This window comes from Haemorhous mexicanus, chromosome 10, assembly GCF_027477595.1.
Source record: "Haemorhous mexicanus isolate bHaeMex1 chromosome 10, bHaeMex1.pri, whole genome shotgun sequence".
Classification (NCBI taxonomy): Eukaryota; Metazoa; Chordata; class Aves; order Passeriformes; family Fringillidae; genus Haemorhous; species Haemorhous mexicanus.
In genome coordinates, this window is record NC_082350.1 from 16,828,257 (window position 1) to 16,849,416 (window position 21,160).

General features: G+C 52.5%; 2 protein-coding genes across 4 annotated transcripts; both read right to left on the minus strand.

Annotated features, from left to right (window-relative positions):
- Window positions 1–816: 816 nt before the first annotated feature.
- Window positions 817–4,956, minus strand: LOC132331477 (receptor-transporting protein 3-like). Its single transcript, XM_059854891.1, has 2 exons — window positions 4,622–4,956; window positions 817–3,587 (listed from the first exon to the last, which is right to left on the minus strand). The coding sequence occupies exons 1-2, from the start codon at window positions 4,759–4,761 to the stop codon at window positions 2,822–2,824; spliced, it is 906 nt and encodes a 301-aa protein (XP_059710874.1). The 5' UTR covers window positions 4,762–4,956; the 3' UTR covers window positions 817–2,821.
- Window positions 4,957–11,529: 6,573 nt separating this feature from the next.
- PDCD1 (programmed cell death 1) lies at window positions 11,530–20,241 on the minus strand. 3 transcript variants are annotated; one of them, XM_059855523.1, is made up of 7 exons: window positions 19,133–20,238; window positions 18,656–18,906; window positions 16,562–16,798; window positions 14,251–14,583; window positions 13,801–13,953; window positions 13,210–13,244; window positions 11,530–12,392 (listed from the first exon to the last, which is right to left on the minus strand). In XM_059855523.1, the coding sequence occupies exons 2-7, from the start codon at window positions 18,708–18,710 to the stop codon at window positions 12,174–12,176; spliced, it is 1,032 nt and encodes a 343-aa protein (XP_059711506.1). In that variant the 5' UTR covers window positions 18,711–18,906; window positions 19,133–20,238; the 3' UTR covers window positions 11,530–12,173. The 3 variants fall into 3 exon arrangements, 2 of the variants coding, with proteins under 2 accessions (XP_059711506.1, XP_059711507.1); XR_009487677.1 differs by adding an exon at window positions 12,669–12,835 and having other exon boundaries at window positions 12,249–12,536; window positions 18,656–20,241; XM_059855524.1 differs by having other exon boundaries at window positions 12,249–12,835; window positions 18,656–20,241.
- Between the last annotated feature and the right edge of the window lie 919 nt (window positions 20,242–21,160).

Genomic DNA, 21,160 nt, shown 5'->3' on the forward strand with positions numbered 1-21,160 from the left:
ATGAGGGAGGGGACATGCTTGCACAAGATGAGGACACAGGCAGGCAAGAAGGCAGCAGTGAGGAGGGGACCAGGAGAAAAGGAACATATTCACAAAAGGCCATGAAAGGGGAAGCACAGTGGGTGTATAAAAGACTTGCAGGGGAGCAAGAGGTGGGTCTGCCCTTGTAAAAGAGCAGAGAGACTCAAGCAGGAAAACAAGGACCCCTGCAGGGATGTGGTGTCCACCAGAGCTGGCATCTCAGGCAGAGGCGAGGAAGTTCCCACTCGACAGCTGGGTGGCTGGGGAGGCACAGACAGCCCAGACACGGTCACTGGGGCTGGGAAATCCTCAGCATGGAAAGAAGGGGGCTATGGGCAATGGCAGCAAGAAACCTGGCCGTATCCTTGCTGGTGGGGAGGGGCGGGCTGCTCGCAGCACAGGAGGGAAGGAAGCTGGTCCGGGCTGCAGGATCAGCCTCATCGGAGCACAGCCCCGCAGCAAAGGCACTCATCAGAGCCATTCACCCACAGACCTACCCCGGAGCCACGGAGGGTGGGCTTTGGGGGGACCATACTACAGGGCAGCAGCTGGCCACAGAAATAGGAGGGAGGGCATCCCCCATGTGGGGAATGCTGTCCCCTCCCAGTGCTGGCGGGTCACTGGTCCCAGTGGTTGGTTCCCGGTGCAGTGCCGGAGATCTGCAGCTCCATCTGGTGGCCCCATGTCCAGGGCTGCTGAGGCTGCAGAGAAGGCGCTGGTGAAGAGAAGGTTGGTGGGATAGATGCAGATTAGAGCACTTAAGAAACCAAATCCACACGGCATCTGGACAGCACAGTGTTTTCATGTTGTATTTATTTTTTTAACCAATAGCCTGCAGGTTGTCTAGTTGAGAATAAGACAAACCTTACAGTAGCAGAAAAAGCAGCATAAAGGGCCCTTCAGGATACAGCAGGGAGGAGAGGACAGCACATGGGAAGCTGCACAGCCAGGAATTGATGCTGTGTGAGCCACACTGAGCTTGGCTATTTTTCTTCCTTCAGCCTATCATTCTTCCACCAATTCAGTCATGAAATCTTCGATATCATACCTATCTTTGGCATCAAATCATTTGCAAAGCCAGGAGAGGATGGATACAGCTGCCTCCGTGGTTCTGCAGGTCTCCATTAGTTGGACTAATTTGGCATACAGGTCTAAAATCAATTTCAGTACCCAAAGTTGTTTGGAGGTTGTTCAATTCAGTTCTTGCTACTCAGGTAAGCAGCGTGGCTGCATCTCCTGGATTCTTCTGTGGTCCCATGGAGATGGATTTCCCATGGCATCCCTGGTGTCTCCAGGGCACTCCCAGGTGACAGCCCTCACAATGCTCTCTCTCACAGGGCACACCATACCCCCTCACCACCACTTGCTCACCCCAGGATCCCGGAGAAGACAGACCTTGGTAACCATGGTTGTGCTTGAGGCTTGTTATGAACAGGCTACAGGCTATTTCAAAAGTTTATTCAAGTTGCTGTGGTTTAAGCTCAGCCAGTAACTAGGCACAGCACAACTTCTCAGTCAAACCACCCTGCCCCAGTAGCATGGGGAGGAGAATAGGTAAAGGGTAAAGTCTGTGAATTGAGATAAGAACAGTTCAATAATTGAAACAAAGTAAATATTAATAATAATAACAATCATGAGCAGAGAGATAGAGAGACATAATAAAGACAAGAGATGCACACTATAGTTGTTCATCACCCTCTGACCGATGTCCAGCCCATCCCCCAGAGCAATCAGCCCATCCCAGCCAACTCCTCCAGCTTACCCACTGAGCAGGATGATCTATGGTGTGCAAAGTCCCTTGGGCCAGTTCTGGTCAGCTGTCCTGGCCGTGCTCCCTCCCAGCTCCTTGTGCACCTGCTCCACTGGCAGAGCACAGGAAACAGAAAAGTCCTGGACTTCGAGTAAGCACTACTTGCAGCTACTAAAACATAAGTGTGCTATCAACATTATTATTCCCATATTAAATCCAAAGTATAGTGCAGTAACAGCTACAAAGAAGAAATTTTCTCCGTCTCAGCTGAAATCAGTTGTGGCTACAGGACATGCTGTGCCCACAGGTAAGTTCTGCAGGAGCCCAGCTGCCCTGCAGGGAAGGTAAGAGTCAGAGTGTTAGGCTGCATGGGGACAGCAGGTTTCCTCCCAGCCTTATGACACCCACCAGGTCCCTAAAGCCCTGAAGGGTGAAGTAGCAGAGGGCAAGAGTCTGCATCTTCCCCTTTGCCCAGACCCTGTAGCCCAATATTTGCAATTTCTGCATAACTGGGACATAGACTTTGGACTTGCTGCCACAGCCTTCTTGCACTTGCCAAGTTTGGCACCCTTTGCCCCCTCTGCAGGGTACCCAGACAGCTGGCCAAAGGCAGGGCAGAGTGGGCATGTGCCTCTCTGGAAGCAGAGTTCCGCTGGGAGATAAAAACAGCCCAAGGCTTCCCTTTGAGATGCCCACACACACCTAGAAAAGGTTTTTGAGACATTAAAAAGCACAAATGCATTCCTGGGCTGAGAAGAAGGGCGTTGTTTTATCCTTGCAAGTAATAAACCTCATCCTGTGCATGGGGTAGCTGGGAGATTCATCCTCATACAGAATATGTCCCATAAGAATCCATCAGACCCATCAGTTTTCCATAAGCTGTTGGACAAAGTGTCTGGTCGAGGCATCCCAGTGTGCTCCTATGCCACCAGGAGCTGGGGAGCTTGCTGAACCAAGAGCAAGGGCTGGCCTTGGGTATCCAATTTTCCAGACAGTTCATCAGCTTCCCTAGCCATCACCCCAGCTCCTCTTTGTGATCCCCAGGTCCCTCTACATGATGGTAAAATAAAGCACAATGAAGATGATCAGTGCCAAAACACAGAGCAAAGAGCTGCCGATGCAGCAGCACCATTTCCAGGAGAAGTTGCTGTTGGAGGGTGAGGGGTGGTGGGTAAAGGTTTCATGGGGCCTTAAGCCCTGGTGTTTTGGGGTCTGAGAGGTCCTGGATTCTTTTTTACTCCGGGCAACCCGTGCTGGGGCTGACTTCAACTTAGTGCGATGGGTCCTGGCCTTGCCCACACCAACCAAGGGCTTGCAGTCATCTGATCCCAGGGATGGCCGTGACCCCGTGTGATGGGTTCCAGCCTCCCCCGTATTTGTTAAGGACTTCCAGACATCTGATGGCCAGGCCAGCCATGGCTCACTGCTGTGCATCCTGCCCTTGTCCTCATCCATCCAGGGCTGCCAGGCATCCAGCGCCGGGGCCCTGCTGCAAATGCCGAGCTCGCAGGCCTCGCAGTGGGCTCGGTCGTGTGGCCCCGTCACCGGTGTATCCACCACGACTTCCAGGAGGTCAGAGGGCTGGACAGGCTTCTTGTAGAAATACTGGAGGATCTTTATCACCAGGTTGTGCAGAATTGTCTCCACGGTGTCCAGGCTAAACTGAGGATCCTCCAGCCGGGAGTTAGGGCAGCGCCTGCATTTCTGGCGAAAGATTCGCATCCACACCGTGCCCCAGCCTGGGCAGTGGTACATGTGGAACAGGACGTGCACTTTGGCAGAAGACCAGTTATGAAAGCACTGGGAGCACTGAAACCTGCCAGGGCAAAGAGGAGACCAGCTCATCCCAGGCTCCCCATGCTGAGCTGGAGGCTTTCAGCACAGTCAGTAGGGACGAGGGTTAACACAGACTATGGACTAATTTCACTCATGCAAGCTTTACACCAAACTGTCCTCCCCCTAACAGCATGATGCCAGTCTGGGAACTGCTCTACAGATGTGAGCTGAGGGCTGGCCCCAGCATTAAAGATTTCAGAAGCCAGGCTGTCTTTTGGGATCCTGGCCCCTCTGCCAAAAGCAGGGGCCCTTGGGGTGGGAAACATCAGGCCCCTATTTGGGACTCCAGCCCCTCACCTGTGCTGGCTCATCATAGCTCAGCAGAAAGCCAGCATCAAGCCCAAGACTGGGTAAGACAATAAAAAGAAGCAAAATAGAAGGAAGGTGTGGGTGGAGGGTGCAGGGCAGGTGAAGAGAGATCTTGAGGAGCCAAAAGATGTGCAGCCCACAGCTCCTCATCTTGCACAATCTGCATGGAGGCTGGCAACCAAGGTCTTCATTTGCTGCCACTCAGGCAAGGTGTCTGGGCAATGCCCAGGGTGGAAATGTTTGGGATGGGGCTTCTCATGAGCAATGCAGAGCCACAGCCTCCCTCTGCCCAAGGCCCTGCAGCCTGGTGCAAGTACAGGGACTGCTGAGACATCACCCCATGTCCCAGAACACAGTGGTTCTCCCTCTCCTCGCCCTCTGAGTGCAAACCCAGAAGATTTGGTTCTAGTGAGGTATAACTCTCCCTTACTTGCTGAAGGAGCTCTTTTCATCTTAACAATGACATGGAGAAATTCTGGCCAAATAGCAGCTGCCCTTTGGACCTGCTGAACTATTCTCCTCTCCAAATATCCGTTTGGCAATAACCCACCGAGATTCAAACAAAATTAACAAACCCTTCACAGCCTCATCGACCTCCAAACTTCCCCTTTTGCTCAAAAACTCATTTCCTGCAAAGGAAAAGGTCCACATGTCAACCCATCAACCCTGATCCCCCCTGCCCAGGGACTGTCAGCAGCCCCCTACCTGCCAAGAGCACGGCGCTGCACAAACTCCTTCCAGCCAGGCCTGCAGGCCTGCACCTGCAAGGCATCATCCTTCAGAAGTGTCCACAGATCTGTTATGTGCATTTCTTCAATCTTCACTGCAAAAATGTCCTGCCACATGCTTATAGTTCCACTTGAAGCTGGGGAAGGGGTAGCGACCAAGGTTGCAAGTCACGCTTGCAGCTTCTGAATGCACACTTGCAACTGCCTTTTACCTGTACTTTTCCTCCTTGTACAATGTTTTTGTTCTTGGAAAGGGGAACCTTTGCTCCTGCATGAGCAGCACCACCTCATCCCGATCTCTGGGTCAACAGTCTCTGCTGACACTGCACCAGGTCTTGGCCAGGTGAAATGTCCCCTAAAGTAAAGACAAAGTGGATTTCCTCAATATATGTACATGAACCCCTGACCTTGGAAATCCACCATGCTGCTCTGTCCATAGGCAGAAAGACTGGAAACAAAACCCCCTGCCAGGCTGCCCACGCCCATGACATTCATGGCAGTGGGGAGAATTTAAGAGAGATTTGCCCGGTTTAGGAATAATGAAAGTGAAACCCCTCAAAAATGCAGGACTCAGCAGCTGATAAAGCTCCAGATAACCTTATCTACCTCAACAGCTGCCACCAGCAATGGACTATTTTTACCTATTTTCAGCCAATTTGAGCAGAAAAAGGCCTAACATGAAACTTAAGGGTGGAAAGTTGGGGCAGACAGGGTAGTACATAAAACCAAAAGAGATGAGGTGTGCTCTGAGCTGAGAGCACCAGGCAAGGTATAAACAGCAGGGCTGGGGCCGCCTGCTGCCCTTGCCTCCCAGCTCACCCCTCTCAGGATGCCCAGGTCCCTCAGGAAATCCCATGGAGAGCAATGAAGGATGGAAAGCAGGTTAGATAAGATGCCAAATGATAACAGGTCTTGAGTTTGAGAAAGATATTGATAAGGCAGGTTTAGCTCCAGGCAGTCCATGTAGGTAAATCCCAGGAACCACAGTCTGGCAGGGAGGCTCTGATCTTTGCTGCTGGAAGGGAAAAGCCACTGTCCCTCCTGTGACAGCAAAGGCAGGAGACCCCAGGAGATCCCAGGGCAGAGCAAACCTTCAGCTTCTACATTTTCCTTCTTTGAAGTTCCTTCCACTCTCAATTACACCTCGATACCATCATCTGGAGCAGGACTGGAAGGTCGGAAAGTGCTTGGAAGCAGAGAAGCCAAGATAAGGTTTTCAGGAGGCTTATGAAGAAAGCCCTAACCTATGGATAGACCCTCAGTCACCCCACCTTGTCATTACTTCATTGGGTCCTGCTTGGGCTGGAGCAGTGAACTACAAACAGGACAGTGAAGGAGGGATCATCCCACCAGTGTTTTCAATGTTCACAGAAGGGAGCAGGGAGACATCCCTGGCTCAGGGCTGGTGCATGAGCAGGATGAGATGAAGCAGCAGATCTTTACAGCCTCCTATCATTCCTTTCTCTGGGGCCCCCATGTCAGTAGGTTCATTTTAGAAGACCCCTTCATGTATCCTGCCACAGAGGGGTCTTCAGGGCTGCAAATCTCATGGTGCAGAAGGTGGGAGCTAAGCAGGGAAAGGGTTGGCCTCACAGCTGGCACCATGGCCAAGCATGGCTTGGAGATCCAGCCAACAGCACGGTGACCAGGATGGAGCCCCCACCCTGAAGCATCTGCCTGTCCACTTGACCCCTTCTGTGTTATTGTCCAAGATTTACCCTGGAGGGGTTGAATGCAGGAAAGACCAAAAGGTTTTGGCACCTTCCCTTCACATCTAAAGCATGCCTGTGTTAAACATCTCCAGCTATTTTGAGGAGGAGAAGCCCCCTGGGGACACAGCCCTAGCTCCTGACACTCATATTCACCCAAACAAGGATCTGTGGTTTCAGCACAGCGCTTCCTCCTCGAGGCTGCTGACATAAGGCATTCTCCCCACAGGACAGGCACCACTCCCCACACTTCCCACCCCAGGGGCCAAAACACTGCCCCTCTGGCACACTGTTCAGTGGGGATACAGTGGCATACTTGGTTCCTGGTGTGGGAATGGGTCGCTGCCTTCAAAACCTGGCTGTGATGGAAACCAGTGCCCTGTTACGTCATGGCAACACAACTCAAATCACGACCCACAGTGTGCTGAGCCCTCACAGTCATCTCTGACACAGCCGAGTGCTGGTCCCTCTATTTAAGCTTTTGACTTGCTTTTACTAAAGGGACTTTCCTAGAACAGCCCACAGAGACGAAATTGCTTCGACATCCTGTTCCATTTCACACACACCTCCTGGCTCTGCCCAAGCACCTTGCTGCTCATCAGTACCTGCCTGGAAACAAAAGCTGTTCCTACAGGATCTCCCCACAGCCTGGCCTCAGCAGGGACTGGGGACAAGCTCTGTCCTGAACACAGTGTGACCTTGTTTGGCTGGCAGCCCTTGCCAGGGTCAGACCCTGCCAATCCTCTTCACTCCAGCAGACTGATCATAGCTTCTCCATGGGATGCGTGAAGGAAGCACACAAGGTGCAGCCTCAGTGGTAATTTCCCTGCTGTTTTTGCACAGCACAAAGTTATTTTTGACTTGAGCTCCCACCCCTGGGTGAGCCGCCTCTGTGTGCGCAGGAAGGTTTCCCGAAGTTCTTTCTCCTCCTCTTCATCTCTCACTATATGTCAGGCTGCTCCACATTCCCCACTCTTCCAGCCAAGGGACAAAGTGCCCACATGGCCCTGTAAGGACTTTCCTTGGCCCACATGTGCCCCATTCCTGCTGGGGCATCCATCCCTTGCTTTGGCATGGGTCACCCCATACCCTGGTGGCTCCATCCTGCCAGCAGTCCCTGCAAGGGGCAGAAAGGGGCATTCAACCCCAGACCCCATGCCAGACTGCAGAAAGGAACATCCCCTCAGCAGCAGGGATGCTGTGTCCATGAGCACGTCAAGGTTTACAGGACAGATGAACTGACAACTAAGCAACAGGGCAGAACCCTAAACACTTCTCACTGCTTGCTTCATACTGAGGCTTTGTCCATTCTGAAGACTTCCCTCATTTTTTCCTGAACACACCCAATTCTTTTCCATCAGTCATTCTTTCAGGAAATTTTTGCTCTTTTCTCCAGGTCATCAGGATGTATTCAATTTCTAACCTGCCACCCAAACAGCCCCTACACTCTTTCAATAGCATCTTGCTTTCATATGAGCCTGGCTTCCACAGAAAATCTCTGTTGGATGTGTCTGCTGCACGAGCTATTGATAACTGCTCATGGGATAGAGCTTCTTGAGAATCCATCCACCCACAGTGACAGAATTTCCCATTTCCTCATTTGCTTATGAGAATGTCATGTAAGGCAGCACAAAGATAGCATCACTCCCGCTTTCCCTGTGGTACCCAGTCTGTCACCCTAATGAAGAGAAAATGGGAATGGTTTGACACAAGTTCCTGCAAAATCTGTGTTCTCAGCCCCAGCAGTGCCCTGTCAGTGTTTGGCACTTGGTGGTAATTTGTTCCAGCAGTTTTCTGGGTACTGAGGCAGGTTGACTCATCTAGAATTTCCCAGATCCTCTTTTTTCTGCTTCCGTGAAGCATGTGGTAAATTGGACATTCATATCCTCCCAGGACATGACTCCATGACAGCTCTCTGGGCCTCAGTGCCCCTCCAACCTTGATGCATTTTACAATGAATGGCTGTCACCCCTAGTCATGGTGAAACCCACCAGCTCTAGGGACAAGCAGTGGCTACAGGTTCCTTTCCATGCTGGACTGTCTGCACAGCTGAACCCTTGGAGCAGAAGGGTCCACCTATCTAAGGGTGGATTTGAGGAAAGGAGGATCAGTTCCTCAGGAAATAGGGCTATGCCCAATCTGGGCTGTAGAGAGGGCATATTGCCCCATCATCCTGGACTTCTGGAATGGAGAGGGATGCTGAGCAATGGAGAGAGATTTAAGAGGGCAAATGGATGTAAGGATATGGGCAGGTATCACCTCACATGGGTTTAGGCTCCTTGTTCAGTGATGGTCCCTCCAGGCACAAGGAGCAAGCTCGACCCCCTCCAACAAGGCTCTGTGCCAGTGCCATGGGCAGAGAGTTGGGCCTTGGGACAGAGGAGCAGGCACGCAAAGGGCTCCTGCCAGGCCCTCCAAGGCCCATGCACCAGGATCTGGACTGTGAGCTCCCTCATTGAGCATCACATCCTACCAAAGGGAAGAAGAGAGAGAAGAAACTCTGGAGGCAACTCAAAGCAAAACTAGAGAAAGCAGAATGAGGGCGGGAGGAGGAAACACAGATACTCTGTACGCTACAACAGCTCAGTGGCAGGTAAGGTGAGACTCTCAGTGGGACAGGATGGAGGAGATGTTTTGGACCCAGACCCTGAGGACACGCCAGAGCTGTGCAGAGCTGTGCAGAGCTGGCCATGGTTAGGGGTCCAGGCAGCCTGCACAGCAGCCTACCCTTCCCACCACCAACCACAGCACCCACCAGCTCCCTCCAGCCTTTCTCTTCCAGGAACAACAGTCTCTTTCCCAGATAGTCAAGGCCATGGCAATGCTCCCACCCCACAGCTCCTAACAGACCAGTCCCACCCACAAGCTATCTCATTAACCCAGTGGATAAATAACCCATACAACTGATGCATCACCTCCAGTCCAACCTCTGCTGATCAAAAACTTTGGAGACATCCCAGTGACCAGGACAGAGCTCACTTGAAACTGACCCTGCTGTCCTACAGCCTGACCACGCCTTCTCCCCTCAACATCTGCAATGCCCCGGTGCTCAGGAACAGTGATTTGCTGCTTCATGGCATGGCTCTCCTCAAAGACACAGCTTCAAAGTGCAGGAGAGAATTTCCTTTTCATCTTCATCCACCTGTCCAGTTTTCCCAAGACATGGTTTATGAGTTCAGGTTTCTTGAAGAGATGCTTGCTCACATGTTGTTTCCAACCACCTTTAATCAATGAGGGGGTGTGTAAGGAGCCAGGCTGGCTCTCAGGCATCATGTAGGGGGTTTTTGCTTGCTTAGGTATAGCCCAGGCATGTTGCCACACATCCAGCTTTCTGCGGATGCTGACAGGGACCAGTCCCAGCTCTCTGAGGTCTCCCAGAGGGCTCTGGCCATTCCCCATCATCAAGACCCTAGTGTGGGACCAGGCTGAGTCTCTCCGGAGGTCTCAGAGTGTGTGTGTCTCAGGGGGCTGACGAAGCATTTTGTCACTGAGGTAGTGGCAGCCACTCCTCGGGGGAGTGCCGGGTGCCCGCGGTCGGAAGACGCTGCTGTAACTGCCAGACCAGAGTGCACAGGAAATGCAGCAGCTCCAGCACCCACAGCCTCTCCCTGGCTGGTCCTGGGTCCCAGCACAGCAGAAGCTGTGGCACAGGGATGGGGGGCCTGAGGGGATGTGTGTTGTGGGGAGGGTAGTATTTGGTACAGTAGCTATGCAAATCTGGGGGTGTGCACGCAAATTTGTCTGGTGACTTGTTTGCACATCTGTGTGTTCATGAGCATTTATGTGTGCTTGCACATGTGTGCACACCTGATTCCCCATTCCCAAGAAAGATACTGGGGTATGGGGCCTGACACCCATCTCAGGACTGTAGCCAGGCTGATGGGGATTGGAGGGGCACAGCATGCGGCAGGCTGGATGCTCTCCCATTGCAAAAGGCAGTGGGAGATGCTTTTGCTACACCTCCAACCCCACTGGATGGCTTGGGAGCCTGTGGTCAGCTGCAGACCACCATCCAACTAGAGAGGAAAGGAGTCAGCCCCAACTGCACCTGGAGGAGTCATAGCTGCAGCCAGGGAGTGCAGGAAGTGCTGAAGATCTGGCACCTCTGCTGCCTGAGAAGTAGGATGGAAAATATGAAGCAGGGTCCACCCTCTCAGCTATGTCAGTGTCGTGTCTGACGGGAAAGCAAAACACAGAAGTGCTGACTGAGCTCCCACTTTCCTGCTGCAGCTTCCTCCTGCCTCGTTTTCTGAGGCCTGCTGGCCACAGCAGATCTCTGACAGAGCTGCTGGGACAAGCAGCAGGGCTGCTGCTGGCAAAAAGCCCCGATGGGCTGAACCATGAACTGGCATGAGTTATGTGAGTTATGGGCAGTTATGGCACTGCCCGTGGAAGCTACTGGGAGCCTTCAGCAGCACTGGGGACCAAAGGGGACGCTACATCCACTGTCTTACCCTGAAGAAAGGTGAAAGCTATCCCAAATGGATATTTATCCCATCTAGTCCCCTCTGGAAGTTTCTCATGGACTTTCCAGTCCCCACAGAGTACAAGATATGGTGCCTGGCTTGCCTCACCCTTTCCCCCAGCACCCAAGTTGGCTCCCATAAGGCTGCACTGGTTTTACTGGGGGGTAAGGGAGGAAGAAACCTGCTGACTGTGCTGCCAAAGTGTAAGATGCAAGTGACTCTTCTCAGTTTTCACTGAGTTTCACACTCTCCTGGCAAGCCTCTGCTGCCTCCAAAGCCACTTCTTACTGGGGTTTCTCCTCTCTCAAGCAGCTGTCACTTCTTTCCGCTCTGGTTTCTGGCAGGTAGCACATCTCTTTCAAGAGAGAAAGTGGAAGCACCACAGTATGAGCTTTGCCCTGGCTAATGGGAGCCAGACCCCTGGCACAGCAGGGATTCTCATCCCCATGGAGTGGGTGAGTGCCCCAAGACAAGCCTGATTAAGAGAGAATGTTGGCTTGCAGCCATACCTGGGTGACCAGCTCAGACAGGGGCAAGGAGAAAACAAGCATCGACCTCTCTAAATTCTTAAGAGCAACTTTGTGGAAGAGCAGCTTGCATATGTCACAGAGAGGCCTGGGAACCACAACAGATGCTGCCATCTCCCAGCTCAGCCCTGCACTGCAAGAGCCGTTATTTGCCTGCCCACGCACTTGCCATCACGAGTCAACTACTGGATGCAAAACTCTTTATTCGCCCCCATGGCCATATCTGACTCCCACCTGGGGAGGGAGGGACGCAGGGGTAGATTGCCCCTCATGCAGAGGAGGAAAACACCTGGAGACAGGCAGAAGACCAGCTGCCTGCTTCCCAGGGGTTTCTGAATAGCAGTACATAGGGCAGCCTCTGCTCCGAGCAAGAAGCTTGCAAGAAGCCTTGGGCTCTCATGAGCAGCATCTCACAGGATTCACTCCAGTTCTGACCTCCAGCACTTTCTTCAACAGTCATGCTTTGATACTTGGCTCAGACCTAGGGCAGGGAAGCAGCATGGCCCCTCCAGAGAGCATTGGGTGGAGGTAGAATACCAAGGCGTACTGTAAGTCACCTTTGGGACAGACCTGCTGGCATCACTGCTCTGCCTCAGCCCATTCTCCCTGCCCAGAGTGAAGAGGCAGCACATCGAGCACAGCAGGGAGCTTCCTCATCCTGTGGTACCCACCCTATGGCCACAATAACACTGTGGCCAGGACTGTTCAATATCGACTCCAGCAGCAGCATCTCTGTTGCTTTAGTCCTGATACGCTGGATTTTCCCAGAGTGAGGGGCTGGGGTAGCCTGCCCATGCCCACACCCTGGGGAGGAGGGACCCTGACTCTCAGCAGGGCTGTGATGGCAGCTGTCGTGTCCTCTCCTCCAGGTGTTTCTTGCCACGCTCCGGTGTGACAGGTTTCTCCTCAGGGAAGATGATGGTGGCGTATTCAGTCTGCTCAACTGGCTGAGTCCTGGGGGGCACCGGGCTGCACTGGTCCCGCTGAAACTCCAGCACGCCATAATCCACAGTGGATATGAACACCACGGGGGGCTTCTCTTCCTTCTGCAAGGAACCTCATCGTGGTGGTTCAGCATCCAGAGGTACCCACCATCCCCAGCACAAGCCCGTTCTCACAGCAGGTGCCAAAATCAGCTCTGAAGCACCATGGGAGAGTGAGAGTGGGACACAGCAGAAAGATGCACAGACCTGGGGTAGAACATGCACAGAGGAACCGCATCATGAGCCTTGGGGTCTCAGCTCTCTGCCTCTGCAGGCAGGCTGGACTCTCTGCCTGCCTGGCCATGGAAGGCAGGGCTGTGCTAGGAGCCCCCTTCCTACCTCTCCATCAGGCTCCAAGGTGGCATGGTGTGCAGGAGAAGAGCGTAGGGCCGAGTTTGCTCAGCCCAGAGAGGAGAGAGCAAAGGGCAACCTACTCACTGTCTTCAGCCACCTTGTGAATGGGGTTGGAGAGAAGACGGAAACATATCCCTCCTAGAGGTGCCTGGCTAAAGAGAGAGGAAAACAGGTACCAGCTGCAGCAAAATAAATTTTATCTTGATATATTGGAGGGAAACATCCTCCCATTCTCTACAGCAACACAATCCACTGTCAAAGAGAAGCCTGCTTTGAAGAAGAACTGGATTAGAGAGTCACATCCTATCATGGGTAGTTTTATTTTGATTTTGTGATGGGGCTGTGCTGCTGCAGGTGCAGAAAAGCAGTTGTAGCTGTGCAGAAAAGATCAAGCAGCAGCAGAGAAGACAGAAGAAGTGAGATGCTTGTGAAGAATTGATAAAGGAAGGCCCAGCACCCTCCTTGCCCCAGCAATGCCACAGTGCTCTCCTGCAGCACAGCAGTGTGACAGAGGTAGAAAACTCACCACTGGCAGGTCTTCACTCAGTGGTTTCTGCACATCTGCAAAGTAACACACTTGGTTAGAGGAGGTTTGTGTGCCATGGAAGCTGGCCCAGCCCCACCAAAGAGGACTGGACACCACAATCTTTTCACAACACATCCTCCTTGTCCACAGGGTCTAACACCCTGAGCATTACAAGGACAAGTGAGACACCAGCTCACAGTCTAGGGTTTAATTTGGGATTAGTGGAGTGCAGCAGAACTCTCTGCGAGTCCTTGGGTGCCTGTGGTGTTTCTGAGGTGATGCCCTGTGCTGCAGCAGGGTGAGGTGCTCCAAAGGTACCTGGGCAAGGTGCATGGGATGGATTCAAGTACACCTTTAAGGCACAACACTAATGAGTGGTGTAGAGCCACTGCACATGGTCTGGGGGCTCTACAAAGGGCAAGCAGAGCTCAAAGCACCCCTCTCCTCCCAGCATGGAGACATCTGTCCCACAGAGGTATGCCACAGCTGAGTTTAGCACATTGAACTAGCCCATGTACCCCAGGCAGCTGCAGACCTCCGGCTGACCCCAGGTCCCAAACTGGGTTTGTGTGGCCTCCAGGGGAATCATACCTCCTCTCCTGTATGTGAAGGTGAGGTAGCCAAAGATCAGCAGCACAACCACTCCAGCCAGCAGGAGGATGCCCAGGAGCATGGCCTTGATGTGCTCTGAGGGGTTGCCTTCCTCCATCTCCGGCTCATCAGTAGCATTCACCTGAGGGGCTACTGCAATAGGCATTCAAAAAAGGGGGAACAAAACAACAGGTCAGGAGTGTAACGTGGCCTCTACAGTCCTTGTGAAAGGCAGCAGGGGAACATGGGGCTGTCCTCAGAAAGGGCTCAGTGCCAGGTAGGCTGTCATAGTCCCATTTGTCCTCCAGGGTGCAAAGGAGACAGGACAGGGCAGGGCTGTGCTGTCCTGACCCATGTCAGGTCCTCTGCCAGCAGGTTACTGCCTACCTTAACCCCTGGTGCTACAACAGGCTTGGGACCCATCCCCATCAGCTCAGCCCCCAGACTGACCTGTGACTATCAACTGGGCCCTCTTGCTCTCCACCACTTTATCGGGCTCATAGAAGGTGATCAATCCACAGTAGTAGGAGCCTGAGTCATTCTGGTGGAGGTTCAGGATCTCAATCTCAAAGGCAGAAGTGTGGTTGGTGAGCCGGTACTTCTCTGTGTCTGTCATGGGCTTGTATCGGCTGATCTCAGCCATTTTTTGGGCTTGGCTGTGGTTGGTCTCCTTGTACCAATTGAGGCTGTACTCCAAACCAGAGTCACTCTCCATGGAGATATTGCAAAAGAAAGTGACTTTGTCACCTTCAGAGCAAATAAACTCTGCTGGGGAGATGGTCACTGTTTGGGAGAGAGGATACAAGGAGCAGACATGGTTACAGCAGGCACAGTTCTCAGAAACAGTCATACCCCTGTGTGGGAGTCAGGGATGCAAGCCCAGTCCATATCATCGCTCTGGGACATGGGCAGGTACATCAGTCTGTGTCTCTCCCATTCCAAATGGATGCCTGCTGGCTGGAGAGGGACTCTCAGAGATAGCAACTATACTGTGAAATGGTTTCAGCGGACCAGACTGTGCTCTGGGCTACCTAAAATTAGCACTGAACACCTGTACTGGGGAAAACAGACTGTGGGGGTTGTATTATTTTTAAATATATGCTCTATGTTCATGTCTGAGTCATCATCTCTCCAGCTGAGGTTGACTCTGAAAGTGAGCAGAAGGACAGAGTCCCAGGCTGGGGCAGGGTCCTGTAGCGCAGCCCATCACATGCCTGGCTGCCTGCTGGGATGCTTTGGGCTCTCTCCACTACACACTGCTGGGAGTTCAGAGCAGGCAGGGGCTGCCCTTAGCACCGTATTTGCCATCTCCAGCCTGAGACCACCTGACAGGGCAGAACAATCTGGAGCTTACACAGCCATCCCTTTCCAGGGGCCTGTCCTCTCCTTATGTGAGTGTGGGCAGCCAGGTCCTGGGGTTCCAGCTGGGCTTGCCAGGCTGCTCCCAACACAGAATCCAGCCAGCCACAGCCACAGCTTTAGCATCAGCCCTGCTGCTTCACCTCATTTCCCTGCCCATTATCCCAGTGGGTTCATCCATCCTGCTTGGTGGGAGTGCTGCGAATACAATGTCCTGCTTCAGGCCAGGCACACAATGTCCTGCTTCAGCCAGTCCCACACAGCAGAACAGCTGTTGTATTAATTTCTGTTCAGAACAATGAAAAGTGGGAAGAAGCATTTTTCACGTGAGTCACCCAACCAAGCTATTCAAACCACCATGGCTTTGAAAAGTCTTTGTCAAAGGAAATTTGCCTTCCCTTTTCAGAAATCACCACCGAAAGCAGCCCCAGTGCTTGCACACAGAGTCAGAAAGTCCCTCCTGACGCTCCAACCCTGGCCTGAAGCCACAGGACCATAACCTCAGCATCACCAACCAGAAAAGGAACCTGGAAATTCTGTGAAAAAATACAAGATCAGATGGAAAACTGGGCTGAGAAATGAGGGTTGAGACTAAACAGGAGGAGGGAAGGAGAGAAGTGCCCCAGTTCCCACAGGCGGCACTGGCTGTGGCAGTGTCCACACCAAGAGATGGAATTTCTGCCTTGGTTTGGATTTCTTGTGTTTAACAGGAAATGTTTGGCAGGTTCAGGGCTTTATTTCCTACTAGTGCTGCTGCCAACAACGAATGAAGCGTTCAGAGGACTTCTGAAAGTAGATGTTGGGTTTACATGTTTTCCTGTATCTCCCCAGCTCCAGAGGTAACATCTGCTCCAAGGGATACCCAGCCCTCTGCCCACCCTCAAGGCAAAAAATACATGAATCCACCAAAGAAACAGTGAGGTGGAAGGAAAGGGAGACACAGCTTCATCAGAGCTCTCACTCACCCTGCCCAGACTCACACCTTCCCTTCAACCTCTCTTTCTCCCACAAAGTTCATGCAGAGAAAGGATCCTGGATCCTGCAGGATCAAGTCCAAACCAGGAGTTGCAGCTCAAGGGCACAGACTGAAGCCACGAGAGCTAGAAAGAAAACCCCACACCCCACTGCCAAACCCATAAGCTCAACACTAAACTCCAACCACCGTCACTGTGTCACAATATAGCTCTGGTGTCCTGTCCCCTTCTCCATCCTTTAATCCCATTTCTGTCAAAAGAATCCCCAAGCCCTTGGCTTCAGCTGCACACACCCAAAATCTTTGGGGTTTCTGCCTTCTTGATGCCAGAGCTAATTTTTAACTACAAAGCTCCCAGCCCTTAGACATTTTCCACCAGCATCAAATGACATGGCCATGCCAGTGAGCCCGCCACACTCCTGTACCTACCCTGGCGGCAGCAGGTCAGCATTGGCCCACAGCAGAGCAGGATGGCACAGAGGTCAACCAGAGCCACCTCCACACTGTCCCACGGCTTCTTTGAGGCCCCTGGAGCCATGCTGAGCCGCTGTGTCCCCTGCCCAGGCAGGCGGGAGGTGCTGTGCCGTGTGCGCTGAGCCGCTCCCGGCTCTCTCCGTGCTTCCTTCCCCGCAGCGGCAGCCTGTTCTCTGTCGTACACAGCGAGCGCTGGGGGGAAATGAAACGTACCCATCTCTGCCCCTGAGGGAAACCCGGGCTGCCTCCCGCCCCCAGCTTCCTCCCCACAGAAGCAAGGATCAGCTGAGCCAGACCTGGCCCCTTCCCCTCCCTGCGCGCTCCCGGCATGTTCCCATGCAGGTACCCAGCTGCCAAGCAGTGGGGACAGGCACCTCTGAGTCAGCACCCTTTTTGGGGAAAGCTTCCAGGGATGAAGGAGGCAGGGGCCACAAGGGACTTGTCCTCAGCTCTGAGCCTGGCCCATAAGTAAAAGTCATCTTGGGTTCCCAGGCATCCACAGGTGCTCCCACTGGGTGCCCAAGGCAGCATGGTTGTGGGACATGTGGCACTGGGTAGACAGGGTCTGGGAAGCCATGGGACACCTACTGTAGGCTGTTACCACCAGGATGGGATGGGATGGGAGATGAGGAGGGGGAGGAGGACAAATTTTGCCTCCTTATGTGTTTTTCTTCTCAGAATTGAAGAGAACAAGGGCAGGTGCCCAGGGTGCTGTTATTGGGGCAGAAGACTTCTGTAATCTTTTGCCATCCCCTCTCATCACACTGACTAATACTGGCATAGGAAATAACCAGCGGTGAAAGCACGCTCCTCCACTTCTCTAAAACACAGCCTTGGTGCCCTGCAATTTTGGAAAGTGTCAGGGGAAAATTAGTAACTGAAAATTAATAAGAAGGATGTGATTATAATGATGACTTCATTATTTTTCCAAGTTTCCACAAGCAAGCTGTGGGGCTGGGCTTGCTCACCTCTCACTTTCAAACATGTCCCTGGCAGTTGAGTGGGCTGGGGCAGCCACCGCTAATTTCATTGAATCATGAAATCATAGAATCATTAAAATTGGAGAAGACCTCTAGGACCATCAGGTTCAGCCAAAAACACCATACCACAAGGATGGGTAAGGAGGGGGCTCTAAGCCGGGGCAGACAGGGCACACCCTGGGAGGGTGGCTCAGTCCAGCCTGTTTCGGTCCTCTTCTCCAGTCTACTCCTGACATTTGCAGCATCACTCCTTTCTCATGAGCTGCTGGCACTGCTTGAGCTGCAGAGCCAGGCTGGGTGCTGTGACCACCTTGTCAGCTCTCTTGCCATCTGGTCAGAGGCCACCATGCTGCCTGGATGGGTGGCAAAGGGAGCGCTCTCCATCATGTACAAGGGTGCATGTGGGTTTTGACTTGGACATCACCTCTTCCTTCATAATTTCCTGGATTCCCACTTAAAAAGTCCTGACTAAACTAAACTAAACTGAACTGAACTCCAGGAAAAAAGGAAACTGACAGCAAGGATGCTTTTCCACCTTGAGGCTTTATGTCCCCAAATGGTGACACCAGGCACTTGAGCCAGGTGTGGGGAGGCTTGTTTGGCACTTGCCACATGTTTTGGTTTCTAGAGGTGGAAGATGTAATGGGTATCACCACCAACATCACAACTCAGCAAGCCAGGGATAGGCAGGAAAAACTGGCTCACCCTCCCCACCCCATGCAGCAGCAGCAGAGGGCTGATTAGAATCATAGCACAAATTGCTCAAACTTTCCAATGCACACTTGCAATCGGTATAAACTGGTACCCAGGGCGGGGAGGCTGCCGTGTCCACGAGAAACCAACAACGGCAAGATGCCTTTTTCTCTGAAACAAAAACCCATGGTGATGAAAAGAATAAAAGAAAAGATCAAGCTGCTAGGAAGCTGCTGTGGAGGAAAGCGAGGTGAGCAGCAGTGCCAGCCTCAGGTGTCAGCATTGCAAAGGAGCACAGCCCCAGCCGTACAGCAGCCCTGGGGCTTCAGGCAGGCTTTGAACCTTGCCTGCACCCTGCCAGACCAGCACAGCTCACCCTGGCTCCTCCACCAGGTTCTCAGCATGAAGGAAAACAGCCTAGCTCCAACCATGATTCAGCTTCTTGCTCATGCTGGTAAGTCTGCTCCAGCTCAGTGGGGTAGATGGTACATCTTGGAGTTTGCTGACATGATCATTAAAAGGTCCTCTGGTGCTTAAAAACATATAAATTCTTTCTGTGAGTTGGAGCACAGCAAATTGCATAGGACAGTCCTTTTCTATTTGGCCACCAACAGATGAAAATGAAGTCTAAAAAGTAAGGACAAGCAGAAATAAGTGAGAAGACTGTTCTTTAAAATTAAGAAACAGCAACTTCAGCAAGCATATGTCACACCAGTTAATTGGAGCACAAATGTCATAGTTTTTCTCCAACCAGAAGCTGGTGAGTTACATCAACACAGCTGAGACCCAGAGGACAACCTGGTCTTCTGCAGCCATCACTGCTGGGGCACACAGCTGTCACCTAAGCACTCACCTCAAAGGGTGGAGAGTCAGCCCCAAAGTGGTTTAAAAGCATCTGGGGTATTTAAGGAGCACTGAAAAATTGGAAGAAGAAAAAGAAAGCTGTGATCAAACATCTCTGATGGAGCTGACTGAAGCCCCGAGCTGCATGACCTTGAAGTCCAGGGAAAGCATGGCATCCCAGGTGAAAGAGGAAACACAAACTGCCACAAAAGGATGCTGAGGAAGAGAAGCCCACACGTCCCAAAGATCTTTCCCCCAACGGTTTAACTGAATTCACATCTGTGGGTCTGACCCAGGCAGGAGCCGAGTGGCTGGGGTGAGAGGAGGAAACGGTTAATAGTGTTTGCAAATAAACAGAGAGTCTTGAGGTCTTTCAGATACTTCTCAGAAATTATGAAGGTCTCTGCAAACGATTTGCATGAGCAGCAACATCTGACCCTGTGGGGACAGGCAGCGTCCTGTGGTTGTGAGTAAGCAGCGGTAAGCAGTGAGTAAGGGCAGGGATGGAACAGACACAAAACTGTTCCTTTAACAAGCAGAAACATGCAGGGCCTGGGCAGAGCAATGGTAACTGTGATGGGAAGGTGCCACACGGGTATGGCAAGGGACCAAGGTCACCTCCAGCATGGCAGTGAGTGCTCCTGCTGGCAGGCAGAGCTGACACCCAGCCCAGTGGTACTAAGGACTCTGACAGTCCATCTCTAGCAAGAGGTGCTAGCAAAGTCTGTGGAAATTAAGAGCTGCTGCTGCTCAGGGTCTCAGCAACCCATCCATCCTCAGAGCAGGTCAGGGCAGGATCTGGCATCAGTTGGGATATGCCTTTGCATCCCAAGCAAAACTCTGGCAGTGGTACCCCTTTCCTCCTGGGGCAGCCTCACACCTCCCGTACCCGAGGGGCACCTCCAGGCACACCTAGCCCTGTCACGGTTCATGGCCCCCTCCAGACTCTCGTCTGTGGCAGCAGCATCATTCCACAGCAGCACTGGCTGTGCCTTCACAGTGTTTCCATTCGGAGCTGGGTGAGGCACACAGGGACCTTTCTCAGCCGTGTCATCCGCTGCACGTGGGAAGCACAATCAATCGCAAAGATCGCTGCTTCGAGATAACCTGCAGAGGAAACAGAATGTCAGCTTCTCAGCAGGGGCTGCAGCACATGCAGCCTTCCCTGTGACACACAGCAGCTATGGGCAGGGAAAAGGGCACAAGGGGTAGGATTTGAGGGAGCAAGAATTTTAGGCCTTTATGGAGGATTTAAGAAGTTGCTGGAGGAAAGAAGAAGGCTCGGGTCTTCTCCCTGATGTCTGGGATGTGTTGTACAGAGGCAGGAAGGCAGCCCTCCAAGCCCTGGGCAAGGCTGAGTGCAGGGGCTGTGGCTGCTGGCTTGTTTGTGGCAGAAGGGGGGCACTGGGGAAGCACCCAGTGAGGCCAGGCTGTCTTACTCCACTCTCTCCCCATCATACCTCCAGCCACACCCCAGGCAGCAACCTCTTCAAACCCTTTACATACAGAATCACGGAATGAATCAGGTTGGGGAAGACCTCTGAGATCGTCACATCCAATCTATGACTCAACACCACCATGACAACTACAGCATGGCACTAAGTGCCACATCCAGTCTTTCCTTAAACACCTCCAGGGACAGCGACTCCACCACCTCCCTGGGCAGTCCATTCCAATATTAATCACCCTTTCTATGATTAAGAAATTCCTCCTAATGTCCAACCTAAACCTCCCCTGGAACAGCTGTGCCCTCTCATCCTGTTGCTGGTTGTTTGGAAGAAGGGGCTGACCCCTACACGGCTACACCCTCCTTTCAGGGAGTTGTAGAGAGGGATAAGGTCCCTCCCGAGCCTCCTTTTCTCCAGACTAAACACCACCAGCTCCCTCAGCTGCTCCTCACAGCACTTATGCTCCAGACCCTTCCCCAGCTCCACCACCCTTCTCTGGACTTGCTCCACCACCTCAGCGTCTTCTACAAGCCATTGCAAAAATTTACAATTATTACAGTTATTAAAATAGCCTGCAATTATTTAACACT